At 41.0% G+C, this 26,130-nt stretch overlaps 2 protein-coding genes across 2 annotated transcripts; one reads left to right on the top strand and one right to left on the bottom strand.

Annotated features, from left to right (window-relative positions):
• The first annotated feature begins 5,726 nt into the window (after positions 1-5,726).
• LOC119537062 (ubiquilin-3-like) lies at positions 5,727-7,277 on the top strand. Its single transcript, XM_037839676.1, has one exon. The coding sequence runs from the start codon at positions 5,727-5,729 to the stop codon at positions 7,275-7,277; it is 1,551 nt and encodes a 516-aa protein (XP_037695604.1).
• A 9,807-nt stretch (positions 7,278-17,084) lies between these two features.
• LOC119536471 (olfactory receptor 52D1) lies at positions 17,085-18,035 on the bottom strand. The gene has a single exon (XM_037839277.1). The coding sequence runs from the start codon at positions 18,033-18,035 to the stop codon at positions 17,085-17,087; it is 951 nt and encodes a 316-aa protein (XP_037695205.1).
• Between the last annotated feature and the right edge of the window lie 8,095 nt (positions 18,036-26,130).

Genomic DNA, 26,130 nt, shown 5'->3' on the forward strand with positions numbered 1-26,130 from the left:
ACATGTGCACAAGCACATATAGCACAGTATGTTGGGGTTATAGTTCAGAATGAGAGTGCGAACATAGGAAACATCAATGGTGTATTGTCAAGGAATGCAAAGGGCCTTGGGGAGGCTACCTCTATAGTGAAAGTGGCCATGGAATGTGCTTAAACATCAGAGACTCAGTTTTGTAGGTCTTTTCAGAGACTGGTAGAAACAAAACCTCCTCTGGGAACCCAAGATACTTAGACCACCCTGTCTTTATCTTTTAGCTACCATCCTGTGGGTGAAGGAGATGATATAGGCTTTTTTTAAAAATTCAATTTTACTGAGATATATTCACATACCATACAATCATCCAAAGTGTACAATCAGTTGTTCACAGTACTATCATATAGTTGTGCATTCATCACCCCAATCTATTTTTTGAATATTTTCTTTGTACCAGAAAAAGTGAAAATAATAAAAAAAAAGTAAAAGGGAACACCCAAATCATTACCCCCTCACATCCTATTTTTCATTTAGTTATTTGTCCCCATTTTTCTACTCATCCATCCATACACTGGATAAAGGGAATGTGATCCACAAGGCTTCCACAATCACACTGACATAGGCCTTTGGGGACAAATTTCTCCCACATTTTTAGATTTCAACCTCTGTGAAAGAAGGGGAGCACACTCTGTCCTCAGTGTTCATGCAAAATAAAGTTTTATTCTGCTCATTTCTACAGGTCTTTATAGCATACAAGGTAGTTTCCTACATGACTGTTTTCAGGTATCTCCAGGAGGGTACATTTTTTCTAGAGCCAAAAGGTGTATTTACATATCTTTAGTCTTAAGGGACAATTTCTTCGGGGGCTAGACAGGAAACAGTGGGGGCAGGAGACAGGAGTGAAACAGTGGGGGCGGGAGACAGGAGCAAGGAAGGAGCCCAGCAGGAGCTCAGAGACTATTCCCTTATCTAAATTGCAGTCCGACTTCAGACATGCAAAGCTTTTGGCCTTTTCCTTGCCCAGTGCCCACCTTCAGACATCTGGAGCTTTGGGAAGGCTCTGCTCTATAGTTTGTTAAGCCAGGGGGCCTTCCATGTCTCCACAAATCTCTAAGTGCAACAGGAGGATTTAAGCCCTCACACTTACCCCTTCTAAGTTCCAGATCAAAGGTACTGTTTTTATGGTGTGCTAGGGGTAAAAAAGAGAGAAATCTTGCCTCTCTGTCTCCTGCAGTTAATAAGGCAAGAACTCTGGGGACTGCCTCTAACTCAGGAAGATGTGGATTTAAAGCTAGACAAAGAATTTGGATTTTATTCTATGGGTGATAAGGATGTAGCCTTTGCTACTCCCAGAAGGGGTCTTCTTGGGTTGGTTAAATAGGTTTACAAGACTGTCACTGTAGTTTACTCAGAGAACACAGGAAGGAAACCATAGCTTGCCAAAGAGCAGCATCAGACACCTCTCATTCAGAAGGAGTCCTTACAGCAGCCCATGCAGCAGTTCACATTGCACTCAGGGATCCTCTTCTTCCAGGTAATAGTTTCAGATGTATGAAGACAAGATTCACATCAGACAGATGGGAGAGATGCCCTAGGTTAAAAGAATCCTAAGGCCCAATAGGAGCTAATATGTTTTGTAACCATTCTGTAGGCCTAGCTTCCTGGATTCCTCCAGGAGACATGCCCTATTATAATATAACTTCCCCACACTCAGGGAAGCCCAAATCATGGAATCTCCATCAGGTATTTATGATTCATTTTAGATTCTCTCAGTTTATAGGCAGTTTATCAATTGGACTCATTTTTATCATAAGCAATGCTGCCCAACAATGTAGTTGATATTTCATAGTTATTAGCTTGCCAGGGTAACAGAGCTGGGGGTTTATTGAAAATCACATTTTTATGCAACAGAGGAAAGAATTTTGTTAACTCTTTTACCCACATAGCCTAGATTGTATAGGGTACTATTGTCAGAGTAGATAATTTAGACCTGGTTCAAGTAAATTTCACTTAGATTTACCACTAAAAAACAAAGAAGCTGGACAAGAGATATGTAAAATCAAGAATACTGAAAAGTGGGTGGCTATAGCTCCTCAATGCCTCCAAAGTTCCAAAAAGGTGCACCTGAATTGTGCTGGTCGGTGCATCCCTTACCAAGAGTGTGAAGGAGTCCAGAGCTGTGGACTTGTTCTTATTCTGTGAAGCTAGCAGGAACCACATCAGCACTCAGGGAGCCCACTTACAACATAGAAGGCAATTCTTTATATGTTCCATGCTCTTGCTAATGTTTCTTCAGGACTACAGTAGTCCTAGACAGAGATGGAAATTTAACCAGGAGAGTGACATGAACTGATTTCCCTTGATTGTTAAATTAGCAGTCGCTGGAGGGGATAAGAGTAGAAGCTGGCAGACTAGTAGGACATTTACAGAAGTCCAGGTAAGAGATTGCCTAGACTTGTGTGTCAACAGTAAAAATAGAGGAATTGATTTAGTATTTGTTTTGAGATTTAGTGGACAAGAATTGCTGATGGAATTGATATGGGGCAGAAGGTTTTGGCTTGAGTAAGAGGATAGTAGCCTTTTAATTAAGATGAAAAATTGGGGAGAGGAAGGTTTCCATAGGGGAATCAATAATTCTGTTCTGGTCATGTTAAGTTTGAGGTACCTGTTAGACTTCAAATGGACATGAAAAGTCTAGAGTTCTGGTTACAGTGCAAGGCTGGAAATGTAGACTTGTTATTCCTTCACATGTATGGATGTTAATGAAAGCTGAGGATGAGATCATTTAGGCAGACTGCTGACAGAGAAAAAAAATGGGGCTCAGGACTGATACCAATTTTTGGCTGTTTATTTTCATAGGATAAATTCTTAGACTTATCCCTGGGTCAAGCAGTAAGGAAAATTTTAGGCTTGTTTAACAAGTTAAAGTGCCTTTTGCAGAGACTGCAGCATATCTCCCCATTAAAACTGGATACAGAGGCTCTGGGGTCAACCCTGCTCTTAATGATAAGAGTTCAAGGACACTTAGATTAGAAGTTCAAGTGGTGGAACAATTGTGCCATCCTAGCACCTAGTTCCCCTCTCAATTTGCACTTTATTCTTAAAACTCAGTTCCTGGCTGAGTGACCTAGAACAATTGGGCCCAACTCCAATGACAGAGTTCTTTGTTTTGTTCGACCTTGCAATTGTACTTAGATACCCTGCCTAGTTCTTTAATTTTCACTGCAGTCTTGCCTTCATCTTCCCAGTTCTTCTGAGGGAAAATATCCAAACCCTCACTGGCTGTCTCTGAAGCAAGTTGCTCACAAGAAACAGTAAAACTACATGCAATACTAAGCTTTCCATACAGCTTTAAAGAACCTAATGCAATTGTTCTTAAATGGGAAAGCCTTAATGGATATCTGTGAAAATATGGAATTATAATATATATCCTGAAAATTAGATATTTAGTATAATATACCTTAGGTCGAATGCATTATGCCAGTGTTTTATTTAATCTGGGAGGGAGCTGTTTGTCTGACAGTAGGTTTCCTGTGTATTATGCTCCCCATATCACCCTGTCTGGAATTTTATCCATCATCTGCTCTTGACTATATTCCTGAGTATCTGTTCAACTCTGACAACTACCATCTGTTCTCTGTCTCCCAATCCAATTATGATCCTGACTAAAGGATGTGCCAAACGTTGCCAGGGATTGTTGAAGGTTAATATTTTATGGCTGAAATAATACTCAGTATTTAACAAGTGTTTGTCATATGCAGTTGGGTTATAGTTCATATGCATAATCTCCTTGAAATATCAAAATAAATACATCAGAAAAATCACAATTTTAAAGGTGATGAAACCCAGGCTTAAGAAGGATAAATAACTCATTGAAGCTTATGAAGCAGCGGCAGTAGGATTCAAAAGTAAGACTATTAGACTCTAAAAAGTCCAAGTTCCCTGTTTTCCTAAATAGTGTATTTGTAAATTTATTGCTTTTATTTTATTTTATAATTATAAAAGTGATATGTCCAATGTAAAATATTCAACAGACATCAGCTCTCAGGAAGGATAAAGTGTAGCTTTTAAGCTGGAGAGCTCTGTAGACAATGTTAACAGATATCCTGTCTGGAGAGAGAAGTGTGTAAATGGACTGGGAAAGGCTATCAGGTAGTGCTTGGGAAGGAGATATTCAGATGCTGACAATAGAGTCTGCAGTGGAGGAGATGAAGGGATGGTTCACCTCAAAGGCTTTGGCAGGTGAGAGTCCTTGGAACTAGGACATATGCAAAAGCAACTCTGGACAGTTATTACCTGGAATGTTCTTTAATCACTGCAGTGCATTAGCGTATCGGCTAAGAAAAAGCCAGAAACATTAATTTAAATATCGGATTCCTCTGGGGTCAACCCAAAGAGAATCCCTAACTTATTGGTTTTGCAAGTAATACTTGTATGGTGGAAGCTGTATGAGCTCTTGGGCATCACCAAAGAAGGGCCACCAAGCAGATTGGCTGAGCTATCAGAAGGCTCACTCTATGAAATTCCCTGGGTTTGGGAAGGTTCTTCACATTTAGAAATTTGAAATATACCAGAAAATACAGGTTCAAACTAATGAAATTTCAAAATACATGATAATATACATGAATGATGTAGTTACAGAGGGATCTAGACACTCAAGTTTTCCGTGTCTATCAGAATCTTCCAGAGGTAGCATTCTTAGGCTGCCAAATCTTAATTTTGTAGTCCTTGGAAATTCTAGAATCAGAAAATGGGTCAAGTCTATAATGGCAGCAGTTATGTTTAAATCAGCTTGATGCATCCAAAATAATTGCTATAGGGATGAGATGGGCTTTACCCTGGGCCCCACCGGCCTGGAGCAGACAAAACAGTGCCTCAGAGACTCATCTTTTCTGAGTTTTTATAACTGAGTTTTTTTCCCTCTGAAGTGACAAGTCTCTTCTTTAAATATGTTAATACCTTAACTAAGAATTGTTAAGTCATAAAGATCTAGCGTCAAACTGTTACTTTCTGTTGATTTCTCTTATTCAGCTCTCATCCTCTGAGAGTTGTGATCATATCTCTCAGAGAGCAGCTTAGTTTACAAGTTCTTGGAGAGTGTTGTACTATCTTTAAGAACTATGTAGAAGGTTTACTCATGTAGAAGGGTTACTCAGTCTGGAGGGCCTCAGAGGTGCAGGCTGCCTATATGACCCCAGCGAAGCAGGCAGAGTCATTATGCATCTTGTCATTCCATTCATACAAAATTGGGACCTGGAGGCCATGCTTGGACCATGTTCTGTACATAGTAATTTAGTGGTGGAAGATATGTGACTAGAATCAGTACTTCCTAAGCTAGTTCTTAGACCAGTATTCATTTATCAAACTAAAACGGTAGGATTTTAAACAGTGGGAGGAGCTGGTTTGAAATTAGTGTCTAGACAGGGTCATTTTAATTCTTTTCTAGTGCTATTTGAACCAAATCATAAAGAAAGCCCAACCTTGGACAAGTTGTGGAGACTCCTGCCCTTCCCCCATTCATGTCAACTTCCCAACTATGACCTCATCACTGACATCATCTCCCTCAAAGCTGGCCCAGGAGTAGGGTGGCTGCCACCCCTATGGGAGGTGTGTCTGCAGGACGTGGGTGAGCGGACATCGCTGGACACCTATTGGTCCCTGCACCTAGGTGTGCTCAGTGTTACATCTAGGATTCTGCAGGCCTGTGCCTCACACTGCCCTCCGGTGGCCCTACATTTGGTTCTCAAGAAAATATGGCACGGGCCAGGGAAGAAGCAGGGGACAGCCAGTTGGTGTCTGGTTGTGAGCCATCACCACATATCATCAGGGTATCTGTCAAGACTCCACAGGACTGTCAGGAATTTATGCTGGCAGAAAATAGCAGCGTCCGCCATTTTAAGAAGCAGATCTCCAAACGCCTTCACTGTGACACTGACCGGCTGGTGCTCATCTTCACTGGAAAGATCCTCAGGGATCAAGACATACTGAGCCAGCGTGGCATCCTTGATGGTGCTGTGGTCCACTTGGTGGTGAGGTCCCATTTGAAGGGGTCAGCTGGTCTCGGAACTGTGCGGGTCTCCACAGGCCACTGCACCAGTCACTCTGGACCATCTAGGGGCAATGGGATGGTAGCCAGGCTGAGCCGGCTGGTCCGGAGCTCACCTGAACTGGCTGACTTCCTTGGCCAGTTGGCTCAACTCCTGATGGCTGCACCCGAGTCTGAGGTGCAGTTCTTAGAAGACCCTCTGGTTCAAGGCCTGGCAAGTGAGAAACCAGATAATGCCAGTCACATTTCTGAATCCTCAAGGGCAGGACAGAAATCTGAGCCAGCTCCCAAGGCTCTAGACACATTGCAGAGCCAAGCCCAGGAACAGGAGCTCCTGCAGGCAGACAAACAGGGGCTAGAGGCCTTGAAGGTAGTGTCAGGTGGTGACAATGCTATGCGTCCAGTTTGCTCTGACATCCAGCATCTCATACTCTCCACTCTGGCCGCATTGGCTACCTCCAAAGGCCACTGCCCAGGTTCAGAGCCTTGGAGAGGGGAGATCAAGACTCACAGCAGTTCTGATGCGGCTGCCACCATCCCCACCACCTCTGCCCCTGCTAGGCCATTGGTATCAGAAGGCAGTACAGCAATAATCACCCAAGCCAGAGGCATGGCATCAGAGAAGGCTAATTCCAGGTGCAGGACCAATATGCCAGACTTAAACTCAGGCCAGGATCTTCCCTCCCATTATAGCCAGCAGTTCTCAGGGAAGGGCACTCTAACCAATCAGCTGAGACCCTCACCCTCTGCCTTGTATAGAGCCTTGCACATCCTGCAGCAGAATCCAACTCTGCTACACCAGCTGGCAACTGGCAGCCCCTTGAGACATCCTATGCCACTACTTCCCATCCTTACCAATCCACGAGCATTGCAGGCATTGATCCAGATAGAACAGGGCCTGCAGATATTGTCTAGAGAGGTGCCTGGGCTGGGACCCTACTTATGGGGCCCAGGCAGTCCACGTGGGGCCAGAGGAGCCTTTGAATTAAGGGGTAGAAGGCAGGGTCATAGAGCAGATCCTGTGCAACCCACCTTGACTGTTCTTCAGCTCCTCCACACACTAGCCAATGCCTGCACCCTGTCTATGCAATCCTCACTTCCCCCAAATCTCTTCACTGAAGGCTGTTACCAGCAAGAACTGGAGCAGCTGAAGGACATGGGTTTTGCTAATAGTGATGCCAATCTGCAGGCCCTGAATGAAACAGGTGGAGACATCCATGCTGCCATTGAAAGGCTGCTGGGGGTGCCACAGACCTAGGTCCCTCCAGCTGATCTCCTTGGAGCACCACCCTATTGAGAGGGAGAGAAAAAAGGGGGAAGGGAAAGAGAGGGAAGCAGCTTATTTTGGGAATTTCTCCTACTCGGATCATGTGAACATTTGGACAACCCCTCTCTCACCACCGAAGTCTGTTCTACATTAAAAGGTTTGCTTGGATATCATGTGTGATGTCAATTTGGGAGTGGGCGGGCAAAGGGAAGGTTATTAGGTGTTGGGGATTGCTTATATTGCCTGCTTTTGGTTTGGACTCCATCTATTTACATGCCCCTATCCTTAGAATATTTTCCAATTTTGAGCATGTGGTGGGGACATCTTGAGTTCTTTTAGTATCTGTACCCCTGCTCATTTGGCAACCTGGTTCCCCGTCACTACAAATCACCTCTGTGCTTCATGCCCTGGACTCTGAAGGAAACTCCTGAGAAGCCACGGCTTTACTTATGCACTCTTTCACCGTTATGTTTCTCTGTTGTTAGGTCTAGCATCTTGATGCTGCAGAAAGGATGTCTTCTTTCGTATTTGGTATGAATCTTCTTTTGTTATCTGCCTGTGTCAGGTGCCTGCTCTATTAAGTTAAGCTCCACTACTTCTAAAGCTCAATCTTCTCCTTTTATGCAGGGTTCTTTCCCTTGTCCTGCAAAATGCTTGGCTTTGTTGCCTTAACAGCCTCTGAACTTTATCTCTCCTTTTTGCCTCTGAATTTCTTGAAAGCTTCTGTGCTTCCAGTGGCCATGATTTCAGCATCCTCTACAATCAGGGACTTATACCCAGCATGGTGCAGAGGCTTTCTTGAAATTGTTTCTCATTCCTCCTCCTCCAAAATTTGACATTCTGTAGAAAAACTTTTAGAAGTGTAGCTTTCTGTCAGGGCTGTACACTCCATCTGTTATCTCTGGTGAGTGCAACGTTTTTGTCAGTAAGAGGAAACCATGGGGAAAGAACCATCCTGTATTATCTCCATAGGGTATCAGTCCAAGGGAGAAGCCATAGCTGGACCAGCAAGGTGTGTGGATGCTGTAAGGTCCCTGCATCCCAGATTATCTCTTTAGACAGAACTACTGGAAAAAGCCAGAACTCAAGGCGGGGAGGGAGAGGTAGGGTCCAGCACCCAGGAGTCTCAATAATAATGCCCAAGTCTCCAGCACACTCAGGTACCCGGCCACTGGGCCCAGATGATGTGGGGAAGAAGAAGCATGCTTCCAGGATCCAAGGCCACTGCCCCTCCCATCACCTCCCTCCATTCCAGACTCTAGTTTTTCCCTGGTACCAAACATGAACGAATGATCTTCTTTGTCTCTCAGGCCAGCATCCTGGTGTTATAGAAAGATGAAGAATTAACTGTGTATAAAGCTCTTTAGTGGGAAATGAAGCCCCAGAGAATATTTGGTCCATAGTCTCTGACCTCCACGATCTTCAGGGCTCCAAGCTCAAGGAGCAACACAACTTCTAAAGAAAATTGAGTCACAGTGTCTAGCTCAGAGATATCCATTATTCCTTGCCCCCAGGGAGTATGAGACTCAGCCACTCCTCAGCCCAGTATCAAACAGACCTAGAGGCTGGCTCTGAATTTTTAGTCCCTAATTTTCCCTGAAGCAACTTTCCAAATATGCTTCTTACTCTCTCTTCCATGAGCCCTCACCCTGCTACATGGCTGCATTTAGCCACTGGTCCTCTGGGGCATGCTCCATTTGACTGCACTTTGAGCCACATCACTGATAGATCAGAGGTTTACAGAAGAGGCAATTGAGTGGATTGGGAAAATATTAATGACTTTCACCGAGATACAGAGAATGCAGAATTTAGAGCAGGAATAGGGATCAGGAGAAAGATGCTGAGCTATATTTGGATATACTGAGCCAGATGTTCCTCTGGAACTCCCAAAGTGAAGGCCAGTGGCCTGTGAAAAGTACAAATATTAGGCTCAGGGATTTAGTAACCATGAGCATAGAGGTAAAATCCAGTGTCATGGAAATGCCCAAATCTTTAAGGGATGAATAAGAAAGTAATTCTGTTGTGACGCACCACTCTGTAAGTGATTGATTAGATAAGAAAAGAGATTGAGGAAAGCAGTTAGATAGAAGTCTCCTGGCTTCCAAGAATCATCTTCCTCCCCCATGATATTTTGCACCTTAGCTTCAGGATGATTAAAGAGCTTTAAGGAGCGAAGCTTTCTGGTAGGTCTGCATCCTCTTCCTGTCTGTTATCTCTGATGAGTGTAAGTTTAGCTTTTGGTCAGTAAGGGAAAGCCATGGGGAAGAATCATCCTGTATTATGTCAACAGTGTTATCAGTCCAGGGCAGAGGCCATGGGGACCCAGCAAGGTATTGTAAACTGTGTGGTCCCTGCATCTCAGATTATCTCTTCAGACAGAGCAAAGGGAGGAGCTGCTAGAAAAACCAGGACTGGAAGAGAGGTTTGGTGTGCTAATTTGGACATATTATGTCCCACCAAAAGCAATATTCTTTAATTCAATCTTGTGGGGGCAGATGTATTAGTGTTGATTAAGTTGGAACCTTTGGATTAGGCTGTTTCCATGGAGATGTGACCCACCCAACTGTAGGTGATAACTCTGATTAGATAATTTCTATGGAGGTGTGGCCCCACCCATTCAGTGTGGGCCTTGATTGGTTACTGGAGGCCCAGACACTAGCTGCAGCTAAGAGACATATTTTGAAGACAGCCGTTGAAAGCTGAGACTGATGTTTTGGAGAACACCATTTTGAAATGCAACCTGGGAGCAAGCAGATGCCAGCCACGTGCCTTCCCAGCTAACAGAGGTTTTCAGACACCATTGGCCATCCTTCAGTGAAGGTACCCTTTGTTGATGCCTTACCTTGGACACTTCATGGCCTTAAGACTGTAACTCTTTAACGAAATAACCCCCCGTTTATAAAAGCCAATCCATTTCTGGTGTTTTGAGAAAGGGCAGCATTAGCAAACTGGAACAGCTGGGGATCTCTGCTAAAACAAGTCCTTTCCTCAAAACCAGTTTAAGGTTTAAGGAAGGAGGAAGTATGCTAGGCAGAATCTCATAATGCTCACATATGCATGTGGAAACCTACTGTGGAGTGAGGTGCTACAAGGTGAATTATGAGAACACAGTCTCAGGCACAACAGGACTTTTCAGCAAGTGACCAGTTTATTATTTACACAGCATGAAGGGTCCAAAAGAAAAGGGAAAGAGGCCCATTGTGGCCAGTCTCCTGGGGAAGCGAACTGCTTGGGTCAGGGTGGGTAGATGGTGGCTCTGCACACCTAGCTACATGTCAGAGATGACAAACACTTGTGTTGCCTTGTTGTTGGGTTTTCATACAGCTCAGGGGGAGGGTGCCCTACACCTGAGCAAAGAAGCATGCCTCAAGCAACCTTTGTGCAGTTTCTACTCTGGTGAGCAGCTGGGGCTGCTTGTTCTCAGTTCCCACTTCAACGTATAGCTAGGCCATTCTATTTATTATTTATGTAGCTTGTTCTCCATGGTTGAGATCTAATGCCTCCTCTGGGCTGCTTGTGGTTCCTTGCGAAATGAAAATATACCAAACACCTGCATGCAGGAGGGGAAAAGGACAAGGGGGAAGGCGCAGGCTGGGAGACGGCCACTCTGCATGTCTGTGATTTCCGTAGCTCCCATATAAACATTAACAATGAAAAATACGGTCACTGATACATGTAGTAGAATTACAGACTACAGTAAGACTAGGTCACATGGAATATATCACAGTGGCCTACAAGGAGTAACAATACTTAAAAAAAAAAAAAACAACTCTGATAGCACATGCATACACTTTGAGACATTGTCATACAATGTCAAAATTAGAGGCACAGAGATAAATTATGTATATTCAACAGCAACTATTTATTGAATGTCTACCTTTGCCCATTGTAGATTTTTTATCACAAAACCATAAACAATTCAAATCACAGACACATAGTTGGCACATAAACATCTATTCATGTATAGAAATGTAAGATAAAAGAAAATAAATTACAGTAATACAGTGACATTGCAGCTTTCCTTATAGGACATGAAAATAAAATACTCAACTGTTTTGCTCAATATAGTACACTTAGAAACCCTAATTGTTGGTGCTACCTATTATTGAGGCACTCAAGGGTAGGAAATAATAACAATGCTTGTGACCATTTGTCGCAGCCCAAGAGGGCCATGCCACTCCAGAGGCCAAAGAAGACAACGAGCATTTTCTGATACATGAACTTTTTTTCAGGGCTTACTTACAGGGTGAGAAGTCTTCGAGAGATCACAACAGCTCTCTCAGGCAGGGCAGGCATCGCGTTCACAGGGAAGACACCCAAACGATGCAAAAAGGGCAGAAAGCCTTTTATAAGGGTTTAAGACAAAGGCCTTCCTAAGGGTGGGGGGAGCATAGATGCAGGAATATGTCATTTTGACCTGGGGGGTGGTGCAGGAAGGACTAGAACAACACTTGAACAATTACATTTTGCTCTTTTTGTGAGACTAACAGCCTCTCACTTCCTGCCTGCTTGCATAAAGTTACATTTTAAGGTCAATGTGCCGGTTTGAATGTATTGTGTCCCCCAAATGCCATTATCTTTGTGGTCTTGTGGGACAGACGTTTTGGTGCTGGTTAGATTTGCTTGGAATGTGCCCTACCCAGCTGTGGGTGGTGACTTTGGTGGGATACTCCCATGGAGGTGTGACCCCACCCATTCAGGGTGGGTCTTGATCAGTGGAGCCATATAAAACATGCTGACTCAAGAGACTGAACGGAGTGCAGCTGTGAGTGACGGTTTGAAGAGGAGCAAGCTTGCTAGAGAGGAATGTCCTGGGAGAAAGCCATTTTGAAACTAGAACTTTGGAGCAGATGCCAGCCACGTGCCTTCCCAGCTAACAGAGGTTTTCCGGATGCCATCTGCCATCCTCCAGTGAAGGTACCTGATTACTGATGTGTTACCTTGGACACTTTATGGCCTTAAGACTGTAACTGTATAGCCAAATAAACCCCCTTTTTATAAAAGCCAATCCATCTCTGGTGTTTTGCATTCTGCAGCATTAGCAAACTAGGACAGTCAATTTACCCTTTTTTTCTTTACTGGCTTAGAAAGGCAATAGGTTAAACATTTAGCTGCCTAGCTCATGCAGACTGCCATGCACCAAAGATCTGCAGGCCTGTTTTGCTCAGGCCATGGGTTGCTACATCATTATTTAAGCATTAGGAACTATTCATTTTAGAGGTATTATGGCTATTCCTTTGAAAATGCCTGCAGGACATATGTGTGGATGGAATTTTACACACAGCCTGCCACAGGGTACCATGGAGTACTATCACCCACTGAGCTCTCCTCTCTCGGAAGCTTGTCTCCAATCTGGCACCCAACCACCCACCTCCCCTGCCCTCTACATTCTTACCCGACTAGGAATGGACCTTTCCCAGCTCGTGAGACACACCAGTTTCCCTCAACCAAATCCTGAATAAAACTTCTTCTTCCATATTGCTGGTTTCTAGAGCATTGGCTTTGGAGAAAAATGGCCTAACCTCAGATTTAGGCCCTTTTATAATTACTTGATTGAACTTGTATTGGTTGCTTGATCACTTTATCCCTCAGTTTCTGTAGTTAATAGAGGGATAATAGTACTTACCCTTTAGGATTATTGTTAGGAACAAATAATCTATGTGAAGCTTTCAGCAGAGGGTACATAGAACATAAGGGCTAGTAAGTGTTAGGTATTAAACATCATTCAAACTCTCTGAGTCTCTGTTTTCTCATCTGTAAAATGGTGATAATGATATCTACCGAGTATTAGAAAAGATTTCTGTAAGTTTAAGCATATTAACATCTAGCACAGTACCCAGCTCACAGGCACTCATTAAAGGGCAGTTATATTTCCACCTTTCTATGCCCCCAAACCTCTCTTATCCCATTTCACCTAACATTGGCAGGTAAGAGTAGTTGACATCTGTGACATTCAATGAATTGCTTTGATTTCTCAGAACACATCTCCAGGCCTGCTCCCACCAACAGTGGGATCGAATTTCGCAGCAGCTTTCCAAACAAATATTTGGTTTACAATCTCTCCCATCCTGGAAAGAGGGGAGAGAAGTGTGGCCACTCCTGAAGAAAATCAAAGGAACTTTATCTCCTCATGGCAAATGCTTGTGATTTCCCGGAAATTTTCTTACGGCTCAACCCCCTCATGAAGGGCTCTGCAGGCCTAGGGACTAAGGACATCTCTTGCTTATGAACATCAGGGTTCAGAGTCCAGTGGGCCCTACAGGCTTCATGCCACATGTGTGCAATGTGCACTTTCCACACTTAACCCCAGGGGACTACTGCCAAACTGTGAGGGCCCTGGGTGAGGCCATGGTCATACAGGTCTACAACGGCTGTCATCCCATGCCCCAAATAAAGAAACAGATAAACTGAAACTTCCTCATCCTGCCCTCTCTCTCATGACTCCCTTTCTCCTTGTACATTTCACTTGTAGAAAGGCCTGTCTACACACCCTATCTGTATTTCCTCAGATACCATTTGTTTTCCCAATAACTGCTATCTAGCTTCTGGATTCATCATCCTAGTCCACAGAAATCACCCTCACGAAGGTCAGTCGTGACCTCCTAAAGGCCAGATGTGGTGAACATTTCTTAGCAGATCCCTCTTTTAAATCTTTCTGTAGCATTTTACATCAACATTGCCAGGGTTATTTTTTTTTTTTCCCTTGATCTTCTCTTTTCTCTCTATACTTCATTCCCTGAGTGAACTCATATTTCATCCCTTTTCCTGGCTTATTGAAACTATACCATCCCCTATCTTTCCTCATGTTTACCTGAATTATTTCCTGTTTCAGTGAGAAGACATAAGTACTGAGAGAGAACACCCACACCTTCTCACTTCTGCAGATGTGCATTTGTGCCTACATATTCTTCTTCCTCTCCTGTGGCTGTGGATGGAATTCCTACCTAACTTCAACTCTTCCACCTAAACACACGATTTCTTTCTCTCTCACCTGTTAAGGACAGTCTCTCTCTCTCTCTTTCCTGCAACATTAAATTTTCCTTTTCTACAATTCATTTACATATATATATATATATATATATATATATATTCTGTTATTTTCTAATCTTAAAAAAATACTAAATAACCAAAAAAATTTGGCTTGAATCCCCTTACCTCTCTACCTAACATTCCATTTTTCTGCTCCCCTTCATAACAAAATCAGTCTTTGCCATTTTAAATACTAAGTCAGATTATATCTAGTTTTACATATGAGGAAACAGGAACAGAGAGGGTCTGTAATTTTCCCAAGGTCACACAGTTTGTGAGTGATGATGCTGGAGGAACCTGAGCTCTTTGATTACAGAGCTTGTGCTCTTAGTTTCTTTGATGCTAGTGAGTCCATGGTGTGTCCAGTCATGCCTGGTCTAGATAAAAGGGCAGATTATGTTACCAGTCCTTCAGTAGTTTAGAATCTCATTTACAGAGGGAAAGCTCAGAGGATAATCCAAAGCACAATGAAGAAATTAACTATAAATCCATTTACAATTATAATACATTGAATCTTCTCTGTTGCCAATAATTATTATTAGCACATCAAAAGAAAATAAAACAATTTGGCAATCCAGTTGTGTAGAGGAGCAGGGGGAGTTCCCTCAGGGGGAGGAAATTTTTTTTTTAAGTGTTACAAGAAAATGTGTGTGCTTGCACAAATCTATGTGTGTTTTGTTTTGTGAGACAGATGCAGACAGACAGACACACACACAAACTTGAGAATGATGGTGTGGGGTGAATTCTGGTCCTGGAGATTGACTGTAGCTTTAGGGAAAACTTGGCAGGATGGCTCCTTAGGGCCTCACCAGGGGTGCCTCACTTAGAATCAATTTAGAAGGTCTCCCTAGATGCAAATTGAAAGGGCTAGATATAGAGAAAAAAGAAGCAAGTATATCCAGAAGGCAAGATTCAGAAGTTAGGCTTATTGCAAAGTCTTTTCTGCAATTCAGTAATTGTATTGACTTATACTGCAAAGGTGTAAACATGCTTCTCAAAAGGTCCAGGAGAAGGTTTGCTTAAAGCTCTAGCAAGGCCAGAGTTACCCAGCAGACTAAATCATTTATACATGCTTTAGGATTGGTGACTTCTGTTCGTCTTCAAAATTTGAATTCCTGTTGAGTGCACACAAATAAACACATGCTTTTTTAAAGGAAGGCTGATGCTTAACACTGGGCACTGGGAGATCAGTCTGTAAACCACCAATGTCACCTTACTTTGGATTTAAATAAAACCAGGTTGAGATTGATCCATCACTTGTTTCAATATAGACTAATTCATAAAACTTCTAAGGGCTGTCCATGTATTCAGCTCTCAGCCCAACTTTTTAGGTCCCCGAGGAATCTAATCTCCTCTACCTTCCTCAAGCTTTCTCAGTAATATTCTCTGTTGACTTCTTCCTGCCCCATTGTCTTATCCCTTCTCTTCCAGGTTCTGGTATACCCTTTTAATCTTTCTCCTTGATCTCCTCTGAGGCCAGAGACATGTCTGGCCCTGGCCCTGACTTCTTATAGCCACCTGTGTGTGAACTCATCTCTACTGCTAAACTTCAGTTCTCTGTGTTCACAACTGAAGCTTCGTCTCTTCTTATCACCCATGGACTTGGCAATGTTTTCTGTCAAATTTCTTTCCTGCGTTGATTACTCTGCTTTCTCTCTATTCTGATCCTTGTTCTCTAGATGTTTTTATCAAGATGGCCCCAGTGTAATATAAATAAAACAAAAATCAAATCACTGAATAGCTACTCTGTGCCTTGACTATGATAGACAGTTGCCATACATTGTCTTTATACACTGCAACAACATTATGAACACATCTTTCATCTATTCACTGATTCAATAAAGAAAATGATGTGATCCATAATATTTAGTCCATAATATTAACCATGTATAAGTCACAGACTGATGCATGATGTGGAGAAGTTTTAGAAAGCCAAGAGAGCCATCAATTGATCAATAAAGAAATCATACATATTATAGATTATTTTGTTATATAATTATAATAAACATAGTATACCTTTATAAATTTAAGGGCTATTAACCAAAATATCATCAACTACCACAAATCTTTATTGAATGCTTACTTTGTGTCAGGTACTGTGATAAGCACTTTACAAAGGCTGGGGTTAAGTGTGACTAGTAATGTTTAGAGAGTTTATATAACTTTCTTATTTTATGTTTATTTATTACATTTCAGGCACTATTCTGTTTTCTAATATATTAGATCATTTAATGCTCGCTAAACCTTGGGAGTTAGGTGGTATCATTATTTCCATGTTAGTTGGCCAAATTAAGACATAGAAAAATTTAAAAAGTTCAAGGTCACATAACCTGAAAATTCAGAAGCCAGGATGCAAACCCAGGCAGTCTAATTTCAAACTATGTGCTCTGAAACAAGATCCAAAGTGGTGGAGTTCAGATTCAAATTCATTCCAAAATTTTTCATATTTTCCACTTCACCTCACAAAGAATATCTCCACTGTGAGACACAGTATTCTCTACAGAGCAGGAATAGCCTTGATTTTTGGAAAGTTATAGTCTCTTCTCAGATAACAGAGAAAATACAAGCCCTTTCAGGGAAATTCAGATTTGCTCAAGGGCTTCAGTAATATGCCATGTTCATTGTGATTGTTTCTAATGCTAATTTATTGGCCATTTCTCTTCCTTCCATATCAACCCATCATTCTCAAATCATAGATCTTTTTCAATATAAATGCAATTAGACACCTCCCTTACCCATTTACCTTTCTTTCTTGACTCCAAACTCTGTTCAGACCTTCTCCAAGTGAAACAGTCTCAGAAGTCGACTCCGAATCTCCTTGGTCCTGGCTCCATAGATGATTGGGTTGAGCACAGGAGGCACCAACACATAGAGATTAGCCAGAAAGATGTGTACATGCTTGGGGACATGGTGCTGGCCAAAGCGGTGAGTGAGGAAGGAGAAGAAGGCAGGAATGTAGAAAACCAAGATCACCCCAAGGTGGGAGCCACAGGTACTCAGAGCCTTGTGCCGGGCATCAAGGGATGGGAGGCGGAAGACAGCATTGAGGATAAAGACATAGGAGATGGCAATGAGGATGGAATCCAGACCCATGGCCAGCAGGGCCACAGTCAGCCCATAGACAATATTGACAGTAATATTGGCACAGGCCAGCCGAGCAATGCCCATATGCTCACAGTATGTGTGTGCCATGACACGATGCCCACAGTAGGGCAGTTGCTTAAGCAAGAAGATGAAAGGGGAGACGACAGCTATACTACGGACTATTCCAACCAGGCCAATTCTGCCTATGACAACATGATTGAGGATAGTTGTGTATCTCAGGGGGTTGCAGATAGCCACGTATCTATCAAAAGCCATGGCCAGAAGAACAGAAGACTCCAGGGCATAGATAGAATGGACACAAAACATCTGGGCCAAGCATCCGCCAAAAGAAATCTCACCAGCATGAAGCCATAAAATGGCCAGTGTCTTGGGCACAGTGGTGGAGCTGAGGGCCAGGTCGGTGAGGGAGAGAAGGCAGAGGAAGAGGTACATGGGTGCATGAAGGGCATGATCTGTTGCAATGAGCAATATGAGGGCAGCATTTCCAGCCAGTGCTACCAGGTACATGGCACAAAAGGGGATGGCAATCCATGCGTGGGCAGGTTCCAATCCTGGGATCCCCGTCAGGAAGAGAGTATCTGGGAGGCCATGATCACTGATGTTGGGAGCCGACATCGCACTTGAGAAATGAAGGGCTTTATCTAAGGGTTGGTAGTAAGCGTTCCCTTTAACAAGTATTTGATTCATTTACATAAAATGATGACATTTCTGTGAAATAACCTTTTTTAGACTGAGAAAAGATATTTTTTGTTATTCACTTGTTCAAGTATCTGAAATGACTTTTTATACCTAATCCAACTTTTCTCATCAGTTATTTCCTACATTCTACACTCATGTTTTGAATTTTACATTCCAAACATGAACCTAAGTATGTAAGCATCTACTCAGCCTGACTCTTCCTCACTTTTCTGCTACATGCCCTGTACATCATTTAGCGGTATTTTCCTAAGCACATCTAGGGCTATTTCTTGCCTCTGTTCTGTAGTTTATATCATTCCCTAGGTCTACCATCCCTTCTTTATTTCCCTTCTCTCCAATTTTTAAGCTTCAGGACAAGTTTCCTTGTTTCCCAGAAGCCTTCCCTTTCTAATCCAGTCCATAGAGATTGTTTCATGTTTTGTGGTCAGACAAAAAACAGCTGTGTTTTCAGATTAGCGAAGGCTTAATTTGAAGCTTCTGGCCACTGGAGCCCGGAAGGGGTGCAAAGCTACACTGATAAGTAGGAAGAGCACGAAGACCAAAAGAAGCCCACTGTTGGGGTTCAAGAGCAGCTGGACGGATCTTTACCCAAACTATATCCCCCAAAAGGCCTGGTACAGTGCCTCAACGGGCATCCATTTATTTTGTTTATTTATTTTTTATTAGATAAGTCATAGATTTACAGAAAAATCATGTATAGAATACAGAATTCTCATATACCACCCTATTATTAGCACCTTACATTAGTGTGGTACATTTGTTAAAACTGATGGAAGAACATTTTTATAATTTTACATTTTCCTATAGTACAACATTTAATTGGGGTCACCGTTCCGTTTGTCCTAAGTTTTTTGTTTATGTTTGTTTTAAAATTTTTATTCTAGTAACATAGCTACAACCCCAAAATTTCCCTTTTAGCCACATTCAATATGTATTTAAGTGCTGTTAGTTACATTCATCATCAAAACCTTTCCATCAACCCAAATAGAAAATCTGTACAATTTGAGCATTAACTCCACATTCCCTGCCCCCACCTTGACCCCTGGTAACCTATTTACATTATGGATTTGTTTATTCTACTTATTTCATATCAGTGAGATCATACACAGGATCTTGAAGAAATCATGTTGAGTGAAATAAGCCAGACACAAAAGGACAAATATTGTTTGATCTTTTCTTTCTAACTTTACTATAAAAGAATCTCTGTGGACTGGGACTATATCTTTATACAACTGCAATCTCCACACTGCCCATGTCTGTGTCTGCACCTAGATATTTTGCTCAATGTTTACTAAAAGAATAATTTTTTGACAACTCTTAGTAACATAACATTGACTTCTTGACTTAATGCTATAATGCTGTACTCATGTTATTTTCTGTGTTTGTAACTCATCTGTCCAGATATACACCAAATAGCTTCATTTTATATATTACCTGAAATGCTGAGAAAGAGGCTACACAACCTGAATGTACTTATATACCTCACGATTGAACATCTGTAGTGCTATGAGCTCTCAGGTGGGTATAATAGAAGAAAATAAGAGATGGGACAGACATGCTAGCTGGGGAGACAGCACTTCCAACTGAGGCAAAGTCCGCTCAAAGTCCTGCAGGGCCTCCAGTGTAATGACTGAATGTGTCTTGATCAGGATGTCAAATGCCAATGGAGGCAGAATGAGGGAGAGAGTGTTGTGTCCTGGAGTTGCCAACGGTAAAAGCAATCTCATTGGGAATCATTTTTGTTATAGAGGACTAGTATTATATATAGCTTCCCTAAGTAACACAGTATAATGAAAAGGATCCTGTGTAGGATTCCAGGAAACCTGACGTTTTATTCTGACTATGCGACCTTGAGTAAATCCTTCCACACTGTGGGAAGTATCAGTTTAGAAAGAGCAATGATTCTAGAGTTTCAGGTTGTCTATTTCCTCACTATGTGGCATTGAAAAGTCCCATAAACTTCCTGAGCCTTATGCTTCTCATCTTTAAATTGGGAATGGCAACAACTGGCTTACTTGTCATAAACAGTTTTTGTGGTTGATCATTGATTAAAGAATATGGATTGAAAAGTTGGACACCAAAATGATGCCCTCTCCTTTTTTTACAAGCTTTTTTTTCCATAATGGTGTATTGAAGTGGCACAGCACATAATAATCATTATTACCTCTGTCTTACCAGTGGGAAAAACGAGTCCATAGAGATGAACTGATGTAATTGAGATCACAAAGCATGTTGTTGTCAGAATTGAAATTATTTCTGAAATATCCTGATTCAGTATTTGATGTTCTCACTTCACTCAACAAACCAGTTATATGGCCCATACTTGAATTCCTATCCTTTCTTTCAAGGCTTTATGTCTACTATCACTCCCTACTGCTGTGATCACTTTATTCTTTCTCTGAACTCTGAAGGAATAGAGAGAATTAGGGAGCCCTTCCAATTTGCAAGAACATATTCACTGATGGCACCAGCTGCTCCTGGATTCTGCCTTAAGACTGTCCTCTGACATTAGGTGAAAGAAGCTTGAGGGTGGAGGGTGGCGAGCTGGAGACCCTACTGTCATCTTTCCCTGTCTCCTCCATTTCTATCCTTGCCCTCAAAAGAAGATTTTATTGGCTATTTTAAGAAAGCTGCTTCTCTGTGAGCCTCTATGGTTGTAGGGACCAGAAAGATTACAGTACAGATTGTTTACCAGGTTAAAATATGAGAAACAGAGCTGAACTGGAGACCTTCTCTGGTCCAGATAAGATACATTTTCCCCAGGTTGCCCCACCCAGTCTTGTCTCCTGGACACTGTGATGTCTGAGCTTTTGAGGTCCTCCTTTCAGAGCTAAATCTCAGTAATTTAACCCAGAATTCCTTTCTCGAACATGTTGATTTTAAGAACATACCTGTGTGGAAGACCTTCATTTGCAAGTAGAGCACATTCAGCTTGCAACTCTGTGAGGGTGCTGGGTGGCTGGTTGTGAGGCTGTCTGGGAGATTGTGGTGGAGTGATGTCTGGTGCAGGTGATGTGTGCTTGAATGCAGAGCTGTTTTTAAGGAGCTGTAAATTGTGTTTTTGTATAGGTTGGGTGGATATGATATGGGTGTGGGGGAGAGCTGGCTGAATGTGCAATCTGGGTTGAAATGTCTTTTCTTTCCTCGGTTTTGTGGACTCAGTGTGTTTCTTCAGCTCAGTTCTGGGTTCTGGCCTCCTGTGGTTGAGAGTCTCATTAAGTGGGGCTATTTATTACCTCCTTCTTAGATTTTCATGTGTGGAAACCCAGGGGACCTGCTCTAGGGATTTTATGTGTCCTTCACATTTTGAGGGTGAGAAGGAAATGGAGGAGCTGATAGAAAGAGGGAGAATTAAGGAAGGAAAAATTTCAAATATGGCTTTTCAAGGAAAGTAGAAATTATAAGTTGAGTATTTTTATGCTTTATGCTTTACCCCCCTTTCTCTTCTCTTTCATTATTTCCTTGTCTATTTTTTCTGTCCTCTTCTGAACTTCTCCTGTCTTCATTCCATCAAAGCCCCTTGCAAGGATGAATTGATTTCTTCTCTATGACTTTAGAATACTCCATTCTCTGTCTCTTATAGTACCCTTCTCTCATTAATTCAAACCACTGGTGTTCAGAATTTTTGCCTGGGGTATGCCTTAAAGAATTTTAAAAATGCTATGTTTCCAGAAAAGCTTTAAATTTAAATATAGAAAATGTTATTAAAAGTTTAAGGTAGAAAATGATGTAATTTTCTGTTATATTGCAAATATTGATTTTAAAATTAAACAGTCACATCGCTCTTTTAAATGTATCTCATGGAATCTAAATACCTTATATATTTCCAACCTACAGTTTCCATTTTAATATATATAAGCAAGTTTTTCTTAATTATCAGAAATTTAATATTGATTTTTCTCATTAAAGTTGGCTTGTTTGTCTACTTATTTATTTCTAATGCTTAAATATCCCAGGGTGATCACTCTTTTATACTTGTTTGCAATAAAAATATGTGTGTAAACTGGAATTATTTAATTTCTTATAGGCTCAAAGTACTAAAATATTCTATTTTGATAATAATTACACAATAATAAAGGCTATATAAACATTTATTTCAGAAAATCTTAAATATCAGCCTACTTTGTGAATACATTCTTTAATGAGTTGATGGAGTTTTATTCCTCCCAATTCATTCATTTGTCCACAAATCAATGTCAGTGGAATAACACAGGTTCACCCTCATTTATTTTTATTATTTTGTTCATGAAAGTAAGCTCTGAGAGCCCTTTTTTGCGTAAGAACTTAGATGGGAGTGGGAGGAGTTGTGCAGTGGACGGAATGATGCCATAACAGAAAGGAGTGTCTGCTGTGATCAGCTACCTCCTAAGGAAGGAATTTCTGGTTATAAGAAGCTCAAAGGTGTGTACCCATGAAGCTGGGCCTGAGACCACTGAGGAGAGACCTGGCCAGGTGGTGCTGGTGTATCTTGGGATACAGTAAGTATGGTTCCCACCAAGGAGAAGGAAACAAACACATGAACAATAAATAAATAAAACAACAAAGTCAACTAACAGCCTCTATTACAGTCAAATGCTTTGCCAAGAAAAAGAACAATTGCTTGACTGACTCCCAAAGGAACAGGATGCAAACAGAAACAAATTCCTGATCCGTTTCCCGGTTTGCCAGTTTGCCTCTAGTGCCTCTTACTGACAGAGCCTAACAGGCAGCCGTTAGCGTGGTAGTCTCATCATCAGTGCCACAAAGCAGAGAACAGAAGAGTGGCTTAATCAGACAGTATCCTTTTTATACTTATGGATACCTACATGTATTAAACATTGTAATTGGCATATTTGCAATGATTAAGTGCGAATCACATCTACAAACCAGAAAAAAAATTAATTCATTTTGTTAGAGCAATCAATTTTTCTTTAGTATTTTATGAGAGAAAACATTATATATTGCTAAAGAATAGGACTCAAGAAGATTAAGTAAGATTGGGATCGACTGTTAGTCAATAACTATTTCATGATAAAGTTTGATTAAAAAATAGTATTAATTGAGTAATGCACACCTGACTTTATGCACCCCTTCTGCTAAAAGCACACACGTGATATAAATTTTTATCCTCCAGTTTAATCTAGTGAAACTTGAGAAATTTGGTAATCCTTATAAACATTTCAATTATATTTGCAATTACTAAATATAATACTTCAACTTGTTGGACTTATTTCTCTTTGCAGCTAATAGCAAGTCCTTAAGATAAATGTTTGATTATAGCCAAGAAAATTGAAGTTAAATGCATGGAAAAAGAAATTTTTAGTATTTAACCTTTCTTGACTATTAACCCTAGACCAAGACAATGAGGCAAAGCCACTCCCACTCTCCAGCTTACTCTACAGTATATTTAACTTTAGAACATTTAAACATGACAAACAACGTACACTGGATCTAAAGCCACATATTCTTAAAGCAAATGTGTGTAAGACAGGAAAAGCAAGCCATAGGCAGGTATATACTGATTTAAATAATTATTAAAGACGTTTGTTCTAAATCAGAAATTGGAGTTGTACCTTTGTTTTGCAAAGAAGGGGAAATGCAACAAATAAGAAACTAAGAAGGGCTAAGTTTAAATGAAATTCAGAATCATAGAATTTTAGAGCTAAGTTTGTAATCATTATCCTAAAAGAGTGCAAATCATAAAAATTCATGTTTTTCCATAAGATATGTTTTTTGGGACAGTTTATTCTTTGTTTTTTCATCATATTAGGTCTTTGCTTCTTATGATGGATAAATTTTACCATCAGCTTCTTTGCTTCAACCCCTGGGACTGGAGAATATACTGGACAAGATCAAATTACCCATAGAATAACACAATGTAAATTCATGGACTTGAACCTCATATTTACCCAGCAATTTTTCTGCTATCTCCAGTTAATTTTATCATTCCCCTTAATTGGTATTTCAGATATACACTGCACCTTTAGAAGCATCTGTACTACTTATACTTAGTGGTGGAATATTTAGCTTTGGTGATTGAATAAATAGATATCAGGGTGAAGAGAGGAAGGATGTGTAGAATGATACCCAGAATTTGGTATATTGCAAAACAAAAGTCATTTTGTTCATTGAGAAAAGGAATCTAGAAAGAAGAACAAGTTTATTCATAATTTGAACATGTTGATTTTAAAGTTCCTATGAAACAGCCAATTATAGATGCCGCATTGTCAGTTGGAAAGTAAGATGTAAATGAGGGCTAAAATTATAGATCTGAATGTCATAACCATGTTAGAGTTAGTGGAAAATCTAACTTTATTCCAAGATCATGCCAGGAGAGGAGATAGAGTTAAAATTGAAGAAGGTATAGAAAAAAGCCATGGAGAAGTTAATATTAAGGATCAAAAGGAGGGAGGGACATTTGTAAAGGAAACTGACAAGAGGTAGACATGGAGGTAGGTGGTAGATCAGAAGAATGTGCATTAGTGATCTAAGAAAGGAGAAACAATTGAGAAAGAAGGAATAGTCAATTGTATCAATAAAGGGACTGAGAACTTATTGAATTTAGTAATACTGAGGTCAGTGGTTAGCGTGGAAGCACTTGTTGTGTGGTATGAGAATGCTAATATACAGTCTATTACGGAGTGAATGAGAAACAAGAGGGAAGAGATAGTAAGAGGATATGGATGGCAGATGAACTTGCCCTTGAGTGGGGCATGACATTCTGACTCACATTGGGTGAAGTGGATACAATTCCCCTTTATAAAACTCAAGCAATGGAAGAAGAGATTAGTTTTTCCAGCAGAAAATTTAATAGATCAAAAGTAGACAAATAAATTTATACCAATTGCTGAATGACTATACAAGCCTGAGACATTGATTTCGTTTTAAATGAAGGTTACATGAACACATTGAAGAACTTAAGTGGAATATTTGGATTTTGGAAAGATCCCTCTGTTATCAGAAGTAAGAAACTTGGATACTGGCAGAGTGGGTAAAGGGAGAAGGTAGGATGCTGCTTCAGTAAATATTGAAGTCTAAACTCAGGCAGATATGGTATAAATGAAATGGAAAAAAAAATTTGAAGAATTGTGATGAGACTTGATAGCTAAGAGGGCATGAAGAATGAGAGAAACTAGTCAAAGAAAAGTAGAAAACGTCAGGCCAGGGTTGAGAATGATGGTGCCTTTAATGAGAAAATATACTGGGAGAACAGAGTGGACTTTTGCCTGTCTTTCTTCACTGAAGACAGAAGGCCTCATCCCAGCCTTAGCATTCCTGCCTTAGTGTTCTCATATTGCCACTTATGAATAGAGGAAGCACTTCTGGCTTCTACCCTATCAGTCCTCTCTTTGTGCTGAAAGTGAGTAGATGGTCTATTCCTGAATTATAATGGCTATCTCCAGATTCCGAAATGCTGATCCCTTTGTGTGTAATCTGATCAATCCCTGGAATTTTGGGTATCTGTGTGACACCTGAAATTCACAGCTAGAACTCTGCAGATATGAATGTCAGTATTTGCACATATAGCAACTTTAAAAAAGCTGAAAAAGAGCCCAGACTTCAGCTAGAGATATGAATGAAGCAGATATGGTTAGGACTAGGGCAAATCGGATCAAAGGGTAAAGGACAATACTGAATGCATTTTAAAACTTCAAATTCCATGTGAGACCAAGGGAAGAGATGTTTAGTTGGTGCACATTCTATATTTCCTGAACAACTTAAATTGTACAGTTTGTTCAAATACCATAATTACATGGAACTTTTCAAAGGAAGTGAGACTGGTAGGTTTGCATAGGTTAGTGTGAAATAGAGACACATCCCAAAGTAATTTGGGCAGAGAATAAAAATGTATTTGCAGGGCCTCCCTGAGGAGCTGTGGGAAAATGCAGAGGTGTTGGACTTCCTTACCTGCTGTTCTCACAAACGTTGAGGATTGGTGGTTTGATGTACCCAACCCTCTATCAGGGGACTTGCCCTTTTGAAGCTCGTTACTGCAAAGGAGAGGCTAAACCTGCTTATAATTATGCCTAAG

Source organism: Choloepus didactylus, chromosome 6 (assembly GCF_015220235.1).
Source record: "Choloepus didactylus isolate mChoDid1 chromosome 6, mChoDid1.pri, whole genome shotgun sequence".
NCBI classification, from domain to species: Eukaryota; Metazoa; Chordata; class Mammalia; order Pilosa; family Megalonychidae; genus Choloepus; species Choloepus didactylus.

What these genes read in the sequence shown, in the direction of transcription:
- LOC119537062 (XM_037839676.1), top strand. Translation starts at nt 5,727, where the DNA reads ATGGCACGGGCCAGGGAAGAAGCAGGGGACAGCCAGTTGGTGTCTGGT.
- LOC119536471 (XM_037839277.1), bottom strand. Translation starts at nt 18,035, where the DNA reads ATGTCGGCTCCCAACATCAGTGATCATGGCCTCCCAGATACTCTCTTC.